This window comes from Astyanax mexicanus, chromosome 24, assembly GCF_023375975.1.
Source record: "Astyanax mexicanus isolate ESR-SI-001 chromosome 24, AstMex3_surface, whole genome shotgun sequence".
In the NCBI taxonomy this organism is placed as follows: domain Eukaryota; kingdom Metazoa; phylum Chordata; class Actinopteri; order Characiformes; family Acestrorhamphidae; genus Astyanax; species Astyanax mexicanus.
Window position 1 is genome coordinate 30,972,144 of NC_064431.1, and position 16,398 is coordinate 30,988,541.

The window sequence follows — 16,398 nt, forward strand, 5'->3', positions numbered from 1 at the left end:
ACCGTAATGAAGTCATACATTAAACAATACATTTTAACCAATACAATACCAATACAATTTTTGTGTAGTGACTATTCCAAGCCAAAGTTAAATAATGTATTAAACAGTGAAATGTAGTGGATTGAGGTGGTTGTGTATTAAATGACAATGAAAAAAAACATTAAGTTGATACTAAAATAGTTTTGTACATTTAATTATCTTTTTTATGGCTAAGCTCTAGTGTTGGCTGTTATGTGAAATGTATCCCTCAGTGGTGAGACATTGTTTTCGGTCTTATGTTAAGCTTAATCTCCTTAATACGCATTGGCTCTTGTGAAGGGCTCAGTTTAGCTGTGGAGAAGCTCTCAGATGTCACTGGAATTCTGTTTCAAGGTCCTTGAGAGCCTTTCAGATGACAAAGAAGGAAACTTGGGAACAGTTGTCGTCCTGTGAACTTGTGAGAATGATGATATTTATATCACACAACAGACAAACAGAGGACAGTTGTGCTAAACACTAAGTTCAAGAATTACAATTATTTCTCAAATATGTTTTTGTCTTTTTAAAAATTTCTTAACTTATGAGTTTTTCATTTATTGTTTGTTCATGCCTTAAAATATCTAAAAATGTTATTTGCCACAATTAAATGTATTGTGTCTTACTTAGTTAGATAAAACAATTGATATCAAGATATTTAAATTAATCATATTTAGAGTTGCAGAATATGATGCAGACTATATACAGTCAACAAATATGTGATACTACTTTTCCAGTTGTTAGAGTAGTTCATCTTTTAGAGAACCTTGACCTTTTACCAAGGAAGAATGTAAGTTGTTACCAAGTGACTGGATAAATGATGAAAATATCAGGTGTGCATACTGAGACTACAGACTACAGATAAAAGCACACTGGTGTGTCGCCTTCTTGATTAAGCAAGCATGTAGAAGAGGGTGGCTGAAAATGCCCTGCTTTAAAAAAATAATTTGTGTATAAGATAAGCCCCTTGATATATCTCACAGCTATATGCAATCTATTGTAAACACAACTTCTGCAGCTAATCAGACATGCAGTAAACTATGTCCTTTATAAGGGTTTTGCACAAGTCAGGCAAAACTTATAATAGACCTTATAATAGGTTGGTTTGTGTGACATCACATTATCAGTAGTATTTTTAAAACAGCCTATTTTACTTGTTAGTTTCCATAAACTGATTACAATTGGGGATAATACAATGATAACATTACTTCAAACTTCAGGGGAATGTATTCAAAGAATTTAATATTTTAGTTCTACATTACTTTACATTACATTACATTTGGCAGATGCTTTTCTCCAAAGCTACTTACAATAGTGAAGTACAAAAGTACTATAAAAAACTATAAAAAGTACTATAGAAAATGTCTAGCTAAGAATATAAGATCCCTGAAAGGTGAGTGTAGCCTTGTATTATTGGATGAGTTAAATGGTCAATTAATGTAAAATTGAATATGAATATGAATATGAATTTGACCTAATGCAGGTTATGTGAAGCACTTCTTTGTCTTGCAACTGGATTTGACAGTGAATGGAACTTGTATGATTTGTTTTTATATTTTACCAAAGTTAAAAGTATATGTGCTTATTACATTAGAGTCTGTAGTGTAGTCTTCTTTTTTGGGCACCCCAAAAAGGCAGTGAGTGTCATTCTGTCCTTGTTTCCTATCAGAATCTCCAACAAGAGTCAGTTTGCTCTATGACCAAGAGTGAAAATCTACAAGACACTATTTGATGCATATGTGAAATACTGTACAATGTATGAGATATAAGTGTAGTCTTTGTTTGGAAAAACACTACCTCCTTCTGAACAGATAAATAAAATGCAAACACATGAGTGCTTTGCTGCAATTTTATTTTATTTGTATGTAGACATGTCACAAGTAATGCATATTATATGATTGCTTGTTGATGTCTCTTGTGGTCTTCATCCGTTATTCAGCCGCCTCCTTTCCCTAAAATACAAAAGTATAAATTAGTAAACCTCTACATTACAGACTTTATTTATTATGATATTTTTGCTTTGCAAATGTATCTAACCTTTAATGCATATTTAAGGGTATGTTTTCACTGCGTACGAAACAAATATCTTCCTTCTGTTCTACCGTAAATGTATTGCCATTTAAAAGTTGTATGAATATTATGAAGGATGCAAATTAACCTGCTAGTCATGAAACAGATTGTACATAAATTAAAGTACTTGGCTATACAATGTCATGTAAAAACTCATGGGAACTAATGTGTAGTTCTCTGACTTTTGCCATGTCTTCTGCACTAAAAATTAAAATGAATTCTTCCAGAGTCGCTGGTCTGTTCACACAGACAATTCTAGCCAGATGCTGGTCATGATCATTACCACCCACTGCACTGGCCACGGTAGGTGGTAATGCCCTCTATTCCCAATAAACTCTTGACAGTGTGGTTTAAGGAATGTAAAATGCCTGCACAGCTTAGGAAAATGAAAGTCCCACATTTCTGACATTATTTAAAGTACGCAGTGGACACAATCTAGCATAGAAATTTTGATTATATGGCTAGCAGAAGTGGGTATGGTGTATTGTTTACAGATATAGCTTGTGCAAAAACATATGTTAATGTAATACTTATAACCCTTAGAATAATATTTTTAATCTGAAAAATATACCTTTCCAGCTTCACGGCTCTTGGCTCTCAGCTTGTTGACCTGGGACTCAGCGATGTCAGCACGCTCCTGAGCTTCCTCCAGCTCATGCTGCACCTTCCTGTACCTGGAGAGGTGAGTGTTGGCCTGCTCCTCCTGTTAGAATGGAACATATCACTTAATTAGTGTTGTTGATGCAAGGACAATATTTGCATGCACAGGCACATAATTTTGAGTGAATGTCAAGGAGAAAGTTTTTTTTTTGTGAGTTTACAGTGTGAGTGTGTAAATTATCAGACTGTTTAATTGATAAAGGCTACCTGTCCAGTGTGTGGAGCAGCAAAATTATATATTTTAATAATTTTATTAAAAGCATATATTAAAACTATTTGTAATAATTTGTTAATACAACATGGCAGAAATGTAATATTTTTACTATATCAAAAAATAACATTATTTCAATAGGTTCATACAGAATCTCAAGACAACAAAAACATGTTTGCTTCCCTTCAGGAATAAATAATATATAATGTTTTATTTATCCTAAATTCACTGCATAAATGTACAGTACAGGTCAGTATTATGTATACTTACAGATTCCTCAGCCTGTCTCTTGTAGGCCTTCACTTTGAGCTGCAGTTTGTCCACCAGATCCTGCAGTCTAGTCACATTCTTCTTGTCTTCTTCAGTCTGAAAAAGGGGCCTTTGATTTACCTTTTGCATGGTCTAATAATTATTTTTCGTTTTTAATATTTATGTGACAAAGTTTGTACCTGGTAGGTGAGTTCCTTTACTCTCCTTTCATATTTGCGAACTCCTTTAACAGCATCAGCACCACGTCTCTGCTCAGATTCGACCTCGGCCTCCAGCTCACGCACCTGCAACATATCATTTGGTATGTGTACTTTCACATGAAATAAATCAATGAAGACCAACAAAACAATTGAATGAAAAAAAAACATAATTTTACCCTGGACTCCAGTTTCTGAAGCTGCTTCTTTCCACCTTTCATTGCAAGATTCTCAGCCTCATCCAGACGATGCTGCAGATCTTTAACTGTAATTTCAAGGTTCTTCTTCATTCTCTCCAGGTGAGCACTGGTGTCCTGTTCCTTCTTCAGCTCCTCTGCCATCATGGCAGCCTAGAGAATGAGCCATGTAACAGGTTTAGCTTTGTTACTCTGAAGCACAAAGGGAGGAACAGCTATGTAGTTTAACACTCACGTCAGTAATAGCCTTCTTGGCCTTCTCTTCAGCATTTCTGGCCTCCTGGATTGTATCATCCACCTCACTTTGGATCTGCACCAGATCAGCCTCAAGTTTCTTTTTGGTGTTGATTAGACTGGTGTTCTGTTAGATGGGACAACAAATAGTCCTGTGTTGTAAATATGTAAAAAATGCCAATATAACAGCAAAAAGACAAGCTGGTAGAACTTACCTGAGAGTGCAGCAGTGCCACACGCTCACTGGCATCCACCAGCTCCTGTTCAGCCACTTTGCGGCCTCTCTCTGTCTGCTCCAGTGCAGATCTCAGCTCCTCAATCTCAGCCAGCATCAGGTTATTCCTGCGCTCCACCATGGCTACCTGCTCCTTCATGTCTTCATGTCCTCTGATAGCCTCATCAAGGTGCAGTTGAGCATCCTGGGGTGAAAAGAATTACAGTTGTTAAGCATCTTAAAAGTATTTGATGAATGATAGCAAGAGGATAAAAAAATACCTTGAGCTGTCCTTGGACGTTCCTAAGCTGTTTCTGAGCTTCAGAAGCCTGACGATTTGCATGGCTCAGCTGAATCTCCATTTCATTGAGATCTCCCTCCATTTTCTTCTTGACTCTGAGGGCATCATTTCTGCTCCTGACCTCAGAATCCAGAGTGCTCTGCATGGACTCAATAACCCTCTGGCTGTTCCTCTTGATCTGCTCCATCTCCTCGTCCTTCTCAGCCAGCTTCCTGTCAATCTCACTCTTTACCTGGTTGAGTTCAAGCTGAATACGAAGAATCTTGGATTCCTCATGTTCAAGTGTGCCCTAAATAATGATGATAAATGGTTAGAATAAACTCAATCTTCATTGAGTCATATTGAAATTATATATTTTTTTACCTCAGCTTCCTCAAGAGCAGTTTGGATTTCAGATTTCTCAGTCTCCACTGTCTTCTTTGCTTTCTCCAGCTCATGGATGGTCTTTCCAGTTTCTCCAAGCTGTTCAGTCAGGTCTGAGATCTCCTCTGAAATTCACAAGAATAATTGTTTTTAGCAAACATTAAAGTTTAGGACATCTAGACGTATGTATCTGTGGTCTTAGATTAATTTCTAAGTTTTGTACGTTGAAGATTCTTGTTCTCTCTCTTGAGGGTCTCCAGCTGGTCAAGAGCTTCTTCATATGAATTTTTCATCTTAAAGAGTTCAGTGCTGAGAGAGCGAGCCTCTTTCTGAGCTCCTTCCAGTTCAGCTTGGCCTTCCTCAAACTTCTGCTTCCATTCTGCCAGCACCTGGATATGGCAAGTAAAATAAACATTTGTTCTAACTGGTCAACACTGTTTAAGTGATCAGTTTTAGCCATCAAGTCAAATTCAATACCTTGTCAAAGTTCCTTTGCTTCTTGTCAAGGTTGGCAGCTAATGCATTGGCTCTCTCAACATCAATCATAAGGTCCTCCACTTCACCCTGCAGCCTTTGTTTGGTCTTTTCCAGGGAGGCACATTTGGAGTTCACAGCTTCAATAGATTCCTCAGCATCTTGGAGACGCTGGGCCAGCTTTTTTCTGATGAGACCATGTTAAGTCGTGTTATATTTCTATTGCAGAGTTGTGTATGTTTTTTAAGCATTTACCATGAACTCACTTGGACTCCTCAAGCTCCTCAGTGCGCTGAATAGCATCCGTCTCATATTTGGTTCTCCACTGAGCCACCTCACTGTTAGCCTTAGACATTCCACGCTGAAGCTCAGCTTTGGCCTCCTGCTCCTCCTCAAACTGCTCTCTGAGCAGGTCACAGTCATGACGGGCTGACTGAACACCATGAGCCAGGGCGTTCTTTGCCTAGAAGTAAGCATTCATTGGTTAAAATCTCTTGCTCATGAGCTGTTGCTTCTGTAGAAAAAGGTAAATGAAATAATACCTTAACTTCCTCTTCAATTTGTCTCTTGAGTTCCTCAATCTGCTGTGTATAGGCTTGTTTTCCTCTGGTCAGCTGAGAAACAAGTGCCTCCTTCTCTTCCAACTGACGGCCAAATTCACCTTTGAAAAAAATATATGAGCAAATTTGGTAAAAACATTAAGCTTTTAAAATTGTTGGCCTGTGTAATTGTTTTAATTGTCTAATTGTTTACTTACCATTCTCAGTCTGAAGACGTGCTTTTTGTGCACTCAAGTCATTCAGTTGACGGACATGTTCATCATTTTTACTTTTAAATTCACTCAGCTGGTCTTCAAGTGTACGACACAACTTCTCTAGATTTGCCTACAAATCGATAATAATTAAATATTTGTAAATTGATGTTGTCCCTAATTTGTACTCAAGGTTTTTTACAGAGACGCATAAACCAGTATTTCATTTTTTTTTTTTATTTATGACCTTCAAACTTTGTGTTTTTCATTTTGATACCTTTGATTTAGCCACAGCCTCCATGTTACTAGACAGGTCATCTATCTCCATCTTATATTCACTCTTCTCTTTCTCCAGCTTCTGTTTGACCCTCTGAAGGTTGTCGATCTGCTCTCCAAGCTCAGCAACACTGTCAGCTTGTTTCTTGCGGAGAGCAGCAGCTGTAGCTTCATGCTGCAGAGTAGATTCTTCTAGATCACGACGCAGCTTCTGAAACTCAGCCTCACGCTTCTTATTCATCTCAATCTGAGCAGCAGTGGCACCACCAGCCTCCTCCAGCCTCTCACTGATCTCTTCAAGTTCCCTGGAGAGATCAGCTCTCTGCTTCTCAACTTTAGCTCGAGCTGCACGCTCTGCCTCAATTTCCTCTTCCAGCTCCTCAATACGAGCCTGAAAGAAACGTATATATTAGTCAGACCTATTTCTTTAAATTTGATCAAATGTAAAAATACATCCACAGAGATTTATTACCTGGAGCTCCTTAATTTTCTTCTGAAGCTGAGCCCCCAAAGACTGTTCATCCTCAATCTTACTCAGAAGCTGACTGACTTCAAATTCCTTCCTGTTATGTAAATAACACAGACAAGAAAATTATGCATATTCTTACTTCAGTCATGTTTTTTCAGTTGCTGTGTTTTTGGCAATACATACTTCTTGATTTTCTCATCAGACTGCTGCTTGTCATTCTCCAGGTCCATTATGGACTCCTGGGCCAGTTTCAAGTCACCCTCAAGCTTCCTTTTAGCTCTCTCCAGGTCCATCCGGAGTTTCTTCTCTTGCTCCAGTGAACCTTCAAGCTGTGATTTAAAGAAATCATTGGCAGCATTTAAGCGAATGGGATGTAACTATCCAATATTACTATAACAGATATTTTTTTAATTAAATCTTACATCATCCACTTGTTGTTCAAGCTTGGTCTTGGCTTTGGTCAGAGTGTTGACTTTGTCTTCCTCTGCCTGAAGATCATCAAGAGTCTGCTGGTGTGCCTCTTGGAGTGCTTTCTTCTCCTTGGTGAGTTTGGCAATGCTCTCATCCTGAGCGGCCATTTCTTCAGTCAGGTTCTTCACCTGTGTGAGAACATTTATAACACTAGTTTAAATAGTTTTGAAAAGCATTTATTATTCATGTGTTTTAAAAATATTATCTAAAAAATGTAAAGTAAAAAAACTTTCAAATATCAACCTTGTTCTCAGTGGCATGTTTCTCCTTCTCCACTTTAGCCAAGGTGAGCTCCAGATCATCAATATCCTTCTTCAGCTCAGAGCACTCATCCTCCAGTTTCCTCTTCTTGGCGGTCAGCTCAGCATTGATTTCCTCTTCATCCTCCAGTCTCTCGGTTGTCTCTTTGAGTTTGGCCTCAAGCTGGATCTTGCTCTTAATGAGCCCCTCACATCTTTCCTCAGCATCAGAGAGGTTCTCAGATTCCTGTTAATGTTTAAGGTATTGGTTAATACTGAATAACATTGAGATATCTAGACTTGTTATATATGTAAATACTTACAGATGCTACTTGGAGTTGCAGGTCATTTTTCTCTTGAAGGAGTGACACCATTTTCTCCTCAAGCTCTTTCTTCTTGGACAGTGCTTTTGTCAGATCCTCCTTCATTTTCTCGAAGTTCTCCTTCATAGCAGCCATTTCTTTCTCAGTCTCTGCACTCTTCAGCAGAGGCTTGATCTTGAAGTACAGCTTCATCCATGGCCAGTGTTTCACATTCATGAATGAGCGGATGTTGTATTGAATAGTGAAGATGGACTCTCTGGAATTGAGATCACTCATTTCAGTATTTAATTTTCAATTCATAGTTCTATACTTAGCTTTCCAGTGTAATTTCTGCTGGCTTTGATAATCTATGCAATAATATACCTCCTTTCCATCATCTTGACAAACTCCCTTCTCATAAGGTAGCCACGACAAAGAGCTTGAGTCATTGTCACCAGAATTGCAAGTTTGTCATCTCGCATCTCCTCAAGGGTTCCCAGCAGACCAGCTTTGAAAAATACCTAGAAACAGATATGTAATTAATTATGTTATTCGCTCAGTTCTGTGCAAACATATGATATAGATTGTATCAGCTTCTATAAAGCAAACTGTGCTGGAAGGTAACCTTTTACATTCAGGGTTTTGCTGGTATACCAACATCACTATTTAAGGAACTTATATTTCCCTTATACTTCTAATATTTGCTTTGGAGAGTTACAACCTTTTAGAAGGCGTGAAAATTGTTGTAAAATTTGCACACTAACAGACCCATGAAGAATGTATTTCAGGTGTAAAGTGTTCAGATCAGTATCACCTACCTTGGTGTGTCCAAACTTGTACTGGGTGTGGTCCACATCAATGGAGCCCAGGAGTTTCTCTGAAGCTTTTTTGTTGTCAATGAACTGTCCCTCTGGGATCACACTGGCATTTAAGACCTTGTATCTGTGTCATGAATTAATAAATTATCATGAGTTTGTGTTGTTTTTTTCAATCTATCTGAGATTTTCAAATATTGTGACTAAGAATCTGACCTTTGTTTGAAGTCACCATAGAGGATTCTGCTGGGGAATCCCTTTCTGCAGATTCTAATACCCTCAAGCACACCATTGCACCTCAGCTGGTGGATAACCAGGAAGTTCTCCATAAGACCTGGAGAGGCAAGGGTATGTTAGCATGTACAGTATTATAGTTAAAATATTTCACACAGATTATTTATAATGCTTACCTGGAGTCTTGGACTCATTGGGAATCAAACAGCGCACAAAGTGAGGATGAGTGCTCCTCAAGTTGGTCATCAGTTTGCCCAAGTTCTCCTGTAGAGATATATTTTGGCATCTTATTACACTTTAGATAAAATTTATAGCATATGCAGACTTGGTTGTGTATATCTCTTATTTCACTCCACAATTTATCTCACCCTGAACAGAGCAGACACAGTCTGGAAAGAACCACCCTTCTTCTTGCCACCCTTCTTACCTTTTCCACCACTATCTATAGACAAAATAATTTAACATTGTGATGTGGCAGATAGCACATAAATCGTTTCCCAAATAGTATTAGCATTCAGATACTCATATTGTTATATTTAGGTGTACTTAGGTTATGGACCACCTTACCATCAGCAGATGAATGGCCTGCATACAGGAGGGCCAGCAGTTTGTTTGATGACTTCTGGTAAAGCTGCACAACAGAGTCATTCAGGGGGTCCTTGTTCTTGTCCAGCCACCCAGTGATATTGTAGTCCACAGTGCCGGCGTAGTGCACCAGAGAGAAGTGGGCTTCTGCTTTACCCTTGGCAGGTTTTGGCTTCTGGAAAGCACTACTTTTGCCAAGATGCTGATCATACAGCTTGTTCTTAAAGGATGTGTCTGTTGCCTTGGGGAACATGCACTCCTCTTCCAGGATGGAGAAGATTCCCATTGGCTGTTGGTGACAGAATTCTTTAATTACACAATAATATCTGTATTATTTTTTTCTTAAACTGGCTGTCATTGATATAAATAGGATACCTTCTCAATGAGCTCAATGCAGGCAGCCAAGTCCATCCCAAAGTCAATGAACTCCCATTCAATTCCTTCTTTCTTGTACTCCTCTTGTTCCAGCACAAACATGTGGTGGTTGAAAAACTGTTGCAGTTTCTCATTGGTGAAGTTAATGCAGAGCTGCTCCAAGCTGTTGAACTAATACAGTATATCAATATATTAGACAGTTACAACTGGAAACAGCATACAGTTAAGTCATATTATAACCTCCTTTTTACTGCCTTCACTGTCCATCTTATCTGTTCCACTGACCATTTAGGGACACTTTCTATAATTACAGGCTGTAGTATACTGTTTCAATCATTTTAAATCATATATATACAAATTTAAATATTTACATCAAAGATCTCAAATCCAGCGATGTCCAGCACACCAATGAAGAACTGCCTTGGCTGTTTTGTGTCCAACATCTCATTGATGCGCACGACCATCCACAAGAACATTTTTTCATAGACAGACTTGCAGAGAGCCATGACAGAATTGTTCACCTTTAACGAAAAATAGTATACATCGTTAATTTTTAAAAATTTTAAGACTCTGTTATGTTTAAATAATAGCACATTACGTGAGGCACACATTACCTGGGGAACAGTTTGACCTTTGGTCACAAACTCATTCCCGACCTTCACTCTGGGGTAGCACAGAGCTTTCAGCATGTCAGCAGAGTTCAGACCCAGGAGGTAGGCGACTTTATCAGCCACTGAAGTAAGAATAATATGCATTTAAAAAAGAGCTCTTGCCATTCTCTGTATTTCTGTGCAGTAAGCCAAATAAATTATGCGATAAATTATATTTACCCTCAGTGCCATCAGGCTCAGCCTGCTCCTCTCTCTGTTTTTGCTTGAACTTCATGTTGCCGTGATGCACTACAGCACCAGTCAGTTTGTAGATGCTGATTTTCTCATCAGCAGTGAAGCCCAGGATGTCAATAGCAGTCTGAATTTAGTGAAACAAAGTAGAAGGACCGTTGAGGATGAGACACATATTTAATGTCTGAATGAAATTCAGTGATCTTGTGCTTACATCTGTGGCAATGAACTCCTCCACATCATCTATACTCTTGACTGTGATTTCACCCTGGCTGATCATATGATAGTCATAGGGGTTGGTGGTGATGAGCAGTGCCTCTGTGCAGAAGAAAACATAAAATGTAGCATCCAACTTAATGTGTTTTATGTCAAGTTTAAAATGAGATTGTTGCTATGAGCTTTTTTGTTTATACCAAGCAGCTCTGGTTTGTGTCCAGTCATGAGCTGGTAGAAGATGTGGTAGCTCCTCTCAGCAGACAGCTGGAAAGTGACCCGGGACTTTTCCAGCAGATCTGATGATAAATTATTACAAATTTGTAAACAGATTTTAAATCTATGCAACTTTTGAAACATTGTTTACAGAAATGGGATTGAAGCAGTGTTTGTTTGCTTGTTTAAAAATGCACCTCAAGTTGCAATATAAAGCAATTTTGCATTTTCCAATCATATCTTGGGCAAATTACTGAATCTAGGATAACTGCATCTAGTTCATGTTTATTTTATTGTTTGCTGAAATATTATTTTAAGATACATAGTTGTAGTAACATATTCTTATCAGATAATTTAGGTGTAACAACATGATTTACATAGTTTACCAATAGTGACGGAAACTTACAGGTTTCAATATCAGCTGAGGCCAGTTTGCCAGTTTGTCCAAAATGGATTCTGATGAATTTACCCTGCAAATTAAATAGAATATCACAATTAATTCAGACTCCTCTATATTATTATTATTATTATTATTATTATTATTATTATTATTATTATTATTATTATTATTATCTATGCAGAGTTTGAGGACTGTATTTTTGTTTTGTATTTGTATTTTGCACTTACAAAACGAGAGGAGTTGTCATTCCTGATGGTCTTGGCATTGCCATAAGCCTCCAGCAGGGGGTTGGCTGCAATGATTTGGTCCTCCAGTGAACCCTAGAGGTGACAGCAGATATTTTAGTAAGGAGTTCATATGCTAATGCTCCCAGAGTTTTAAAAGAGTGATTAATTTACCTGCATTTTGCCAGCAGCAGGCTCTGCTTTCTTTTGTCCAGTCACTGCAATTGTTGCAAAGTACTGGATGACACGTTTGGTGTTCACAGTTTTTCCTGCACCGGATTCTCCACTGAGGTTAGAAGAAGTGAGTTGTTAGAAATATTTTAAGTTTGTAAATCAAGAATTTGAATTTAAAAAATTTCTATACTTACGTAATCAGGATGGATTGGTTCTCTCGATCTAAAGGACAAAGTGTGGCACATTATTACTCTTTCAGTTTTACAGAAACAATTTTGTACACTGATCACAGCTTTTTAACTTAAATTCGAATTATTGTTTTTAATTAAGTAGGCTTATTACTATCATACCTGTGAGCATAAACTGATAAGCGTTATCAGAGATGGAGAAGATGTGGGGTGGGGCTTCAATTCTCTTCTTGCCTCTGTATCCAGTTACAACGACTGCATCGTATACTGGGAGCCACTTGTAGGGGTTCACAGTGACACAGAACAACCCTGAGTAGGTCTGAAAATGTGAACAGAAACATATCCAGAAATTGATTATGGTGTAACCTCGCATTTATAAACAGTCTAATTTAATTATTCAGTGTTAAACTTACGTAGATCATCCACGCTGCGTAACGCTCTTTGAGGTTATACAGCACACAGGGCTCGTTGAGGTGGGTCATCATGGCCATGTCCTCAATTTTGTCAAATTTGGGTGGATTCATGGGAAAGATATCATCCTCCTTGACTGTGAGGGTCTGCAAAGGTTGTAGTATTGTATAGTAATATTATCTTTCAAATAAGCATTTAGTGTGTGAAGGGATAGTGATAGCTCAATGAAATGAATGGTAAATTAGTAGTAGTTTAACATTTGAACATACAGTTGCATAAATATATCATCAAGAATTTCTCAGGACCACTCATCTGTCATGTACCTTTCCACACAGAGTTTCGACAGTGGCTTTACCACTCTCTTTACTCTTCAGTGTACCCTTCAGGTACATCTCAGCTGGCTCAGCAACGAAGATGGCTGTTTTAGCATCAAATGGTTTGTTCTGAGCCTCAATCCTCTCCTTATCTGGCTTTCGGAGGTAGATGGCTGCTGGGCCAAAACACTCCATCTCTCCATCCCCCATGATGGCGTTTTACTCTGAGGATAATTAATATATTGGTCAGTCTCTTTGGTTTGTTTAAATAAATAATAGATTGACAATGTATGTGATAGATTTGTCATTGGAAGAAAAAAAAGTTAGTTACACTTAGTTCATTAATTCATTCATTCATCATCGACACCAGTTTATCCCGCAGGGTCGCCGGTTGAGGGTTGTGGGGTGGTGGGGCTGGAGCCTGTCTCAGCCGGAATCGGGCAGAAGGCAGTGTTCACCCTGGACAGGCTGCCAATCCATTGCAGGCGACAATATCTACCAAAACCCAATTAGCCTGAATGCGCCGTCTTTGGACTATCGGAGGAAACCGGAGCACCCAGAGGAAACCAACGCAGACACGGGGAGAGCGTCCAAACTCCACGCAGAAAGACGCGGGTCACCCCAGCCGGGAATCAAACCCAGACTGTCTTGCTTTGAGGCGACAGCACCACCCACTGCGCCACCCTGCCAGCCCTAGTTACACTTAGTTATCAATGAGCAAAACTAACCCCCCCCATTTGGGACTGGCTAGTTTTTACTGTATGTTGTTTCTATAGATGTGAATTGTTTTCAGCACATACACACTCGTACTCAATCAAAAAAACCCTTTCATGCCAGAAAATAGGTATTTATGGTGATGTATATACCATCAAAGACAAAAAGAAACCACAAAAGAGATTTTTGCTCAGGCATTCCCCTATTTCATACATCTTACCTTTTTGTTCCCACGTACTGAAAAAGTCTGGCAGTTTGTAGATTCTGAAAGAAGAAGAACATGGTAGTAGCATGAGTAAAAGTGAAAAATGAATTAAAATCTTTTTAGAACCAACTGGGAAGAATATTGTTATCAAAAATTAAGACTAACACATCCTGTCACCTCACCTATGCAGGGTGCCTGGGGTGGTCTCAGTGCTTGGAGAAGCCTCTTATATAGCCCTTTTAATGTTCACTCAGCAGAATGTTCTGACTATGTTTGGTCATGGAATCTTGCTTGATGTATTCCCTGCGTAAGTGGCCATGAAGACAACGTCCTCATGTATCGTATTATACTTCTAAATGCTGATGTTCTAAAGCAAGATCACTCTATCCTTAATGTTTTAGGCTTTAAAAGAGGTGGATTTAGATATAATTGCTGTACATAATATTATCAATTTTGGTAAATTACATAGCAGAAATGAGTTTTGTGTACTACTAATTTCAGCAATTATGCTAAAAATTAGGCAAAAATAGATATTTTCAGTGCCAATGTTTATTCCTCTACATTGTGTGAAGATGTGGTAAACAAGGTAATTGTTTCCTAATTGTCAGTTAGCTTTTATTTTTTGTTTGCCAATCATAAGAAGGTTCTAATGTTACAGGAATAGTCCTGTTTTAATGGGATTTGGCGCTGAAGAAATCTTAGATCAAATTTGGAGAAGCTGTTTTATCTCTGTGGTGTTCTATTGCAAGGTCAGGGCAACCTTTTCATGTTATAAATAAATACATTGCCCCTCTCATTCTTTCCAGAAACTTTATTATTTATTTATCTATCAGTAACCTGCCAGCCGACCAGTTTTTAAGTTTTTTTTGTGGTTAAGTACAAATTTTGATTGGAAACAAGCAGCAATATATATCCTGTATAATGTTCTCATGTGGAAATAATGCAGACATAGTAAGCCATGCTGTCAGGGGTTGAGAATTTTAGTCCTTTCTGAAGCCAGTATAAAAGAGTTTAGCCAGACCCCCTATGAGTTTCTTTGATGCTTGACAATGGCAGTCTCTCAAGTAAGTCTCTCATCATTTGTAATCTATTTTTTTTTAAATAATCTGTAACATCTGTTTCCTGTGACTTCAGTTTTTCTGATTTCTGTCAGATGGAGTCAGAGTTAGACCTGTGTACAAAGGTCAAAGGCTGCTGTGTGTTTTTGTGCTTTTATTTGAACCTCTCAAATTAGTTGGAATTCATATTTTTGGTTTTGGTTCTAAAATGCTTTTTTTAATATTATAACAAATTACAAGTGTTGTGAATGTGATTTTTGTTAAAATACAATTGTTCTCGTAACATTGAGCCAGTGATGACTTACTGGGTTTCAAATGACTTCTTTAATAGTCAGATGTGTGAGAGTCTTCAACTGCTCTCCAGACTATGAGATCCTTTAGATGCTCTGTGCATGAACACTTGTGTTGTTTATTTTTAGAGCCAAGCATCTGTATTTTTTGGATGGTAATGGGATATAGCACTGTGCCCTTTAACTTAAGGTAAATGCTACTGATGTTCTTGTTGGATACTCTTTCCACTGTGTGGGACAGTATTGTAATACACAGCTAGATGTCAAACTGATTATTTTTTTGTGTCCTTTTTAATCTAACTCTTTAATCTTTTGTCATCTTTTCATCTTCTTAGCTTTTGTCTGTCACGCCTTGGTCCCCAGTAGTGTCAGACTCCTGCTGCACCTGGCCAGGTAAGTGCTTCAATATTCCTTAAAATAGATTCTGCTGGAGTCTTCTTAAAAGAGCCTTTACTATTATATTATTCTGAACAATTATGTGAGTTACTGAAAAGTGTATTGTCCTAAAATGCATACAGATGTTTTGGTAGCCTAAAATTTTGCACTTCCTGAGATAATATGAACTATTTAAAGAATGGTTAATAAAATAAACTTAGAGTGACTAAACCAAACAGTTTTTTTAAACAATACTCTTCTTCTTCTTCTTCTTCTTCTTCTTCTTCTTCTTCTTATTATTATTATTATTATTATTATTATTATTATTATTATTATTAATATTAATATTAATATTAATATTATTGTTGTTGTTGTTGCTATTATTGTTGTTATTATTAACAGATGTCACATTAATAATTGTTAATGTAATATTAATACATGTTTTGTGTTGCCCATTATAGTAGATCCAGTTCTTATCTAGCAAATTAATAATAATTAATGAATAGCATTTTAGCTGCGTTTATTCATATTAATATATAGAACCCAAATACCATAAACAATGATTTACTTTTATAGCAGATGCTTTTATTCAGAGTCACATCCAAGATGCTTCATTGTCCACTCTTTTTAACACTGAATGATTGTACAAAAACTTACATTTTATATCATTAAAACACAAAACCATTTTTAAAATAATATTATTTATTGAGAGGATTTTTTCCCACACCCGCAGTAAAAGTCAAACCTTTAGGCACACCTTAAATTCAGTGTTTTTTCATTATTTAAAACTTTTCAGGAATTTAGATTAATACAAAGTCAGTACATTTCTGGAGTCAAGTGTTTTTTTGCACACATCAATTACATTCCTGCTTACAGTTCTGCTGGTTAAAAAGTGCTCATGTTTAGGCAAACTTGGATGTGCAGACAAACAATGCTCATGAGTGAGTGAACCTGAGTGAAGCGGTTAAGTCTGTCTGGTTCAGTGAAAGGACAACTCTAGATAATGATCCGATCTGATTCTCTGTACCCTTAATTAGCATCACTCTCACAG

At 37.6% G+C, this 16,398-nt stretch overlaps 1 protein-coding gene across 1 annotated transcript; it reads right to left on the reverse strand.

Moving 5' to 3' along the window:
- Positions 1–1,850: 1,850 nt before the first annotated feature.
- On the reverse strand, positions 1,851–13,671 carry LOC103037429 (myosin heavy chain, fast skeletal muscle-like). Its single transcript, XM_022682539.2, has 40 exons — positions 13,640–13,671; positions 12,715–12,929; positions 12,394–12,537; positions 12,143–12,299; positions 11,987–12,014; positions 11,793–11,904; positions 11,622–11,714; positions 11,401–11,464; positions 10,979–11,077; positions 10,780–10,883; positions 10,554–10,692; positions 10,338–10,456; positions 10,095–10,244; positions 9,724–9,894; positions 9,331–9,637; positions 9,132–9,205; positions 8,940–9,027; positions 8,746–8,863; positions 8,533–8,656; positions 8,099–8,235; positions 7,736–7,991; positions 7,417–7,659; positions 7,125–7,301; positions 6,886–7,031; positions 6,706–6,796; positions 6,235–6,624; positions 5,964–6,090; positions 5,749–5,867; positions 5,473–5,669; positions 5,210–5,393; positions 4,956–5,121; positions 4,733–4,857; positions 4,350–4,658; positions 4,070–4,273; positions 3,856–3,981; positions 3,603–3,773; positions 3,406–3,510; positions 3,227–3,322; positions 2,657–2,788; positions 1,851–1,967 (listed from the first exon to the last, which is right to left on the reverse strand). The coding sequence occupies exons 2-40, from the start codon at positions 12,913–12,915 to the stop codon at positions 1,947–1,949; spliced, it is 5,814 nt and encodes a 1,937-aa protein (XP_022538260.2). The 5' UTR covers positions 12,916–12,929; positions 13,640–13,671; the 3' UTR covers positions 1,851–1,946.
- Between the last annotated feature and the right edge of the window lie 2,727 nt (positions 13,672–16,398).

Bases quoted from the DNA above. Each gene is read 5' to 3' on its own strand.
- LOC103037429 (XM_022682539.2), bottom strand. From the start codon at position 12,915: ATGGGGGATGGAGAGATGGAGTGTTTTGGCCCAGCAGCCATCTACCTC. The intron at 7,992-8,098 runs GTATATTATTGC...TCTCAATTCCAG, and splicing joins GTCAAGATGATGGAAAGGAG to AGAGTCCATCTTCACTATTC. The intron at 6,797-6,885 runs GTATGTATTGCC...TTTACATAACAG, and splicing joins TCTGATGAGAAAATCAAGAA to GAAGGAATTTGAAGTCAGTC.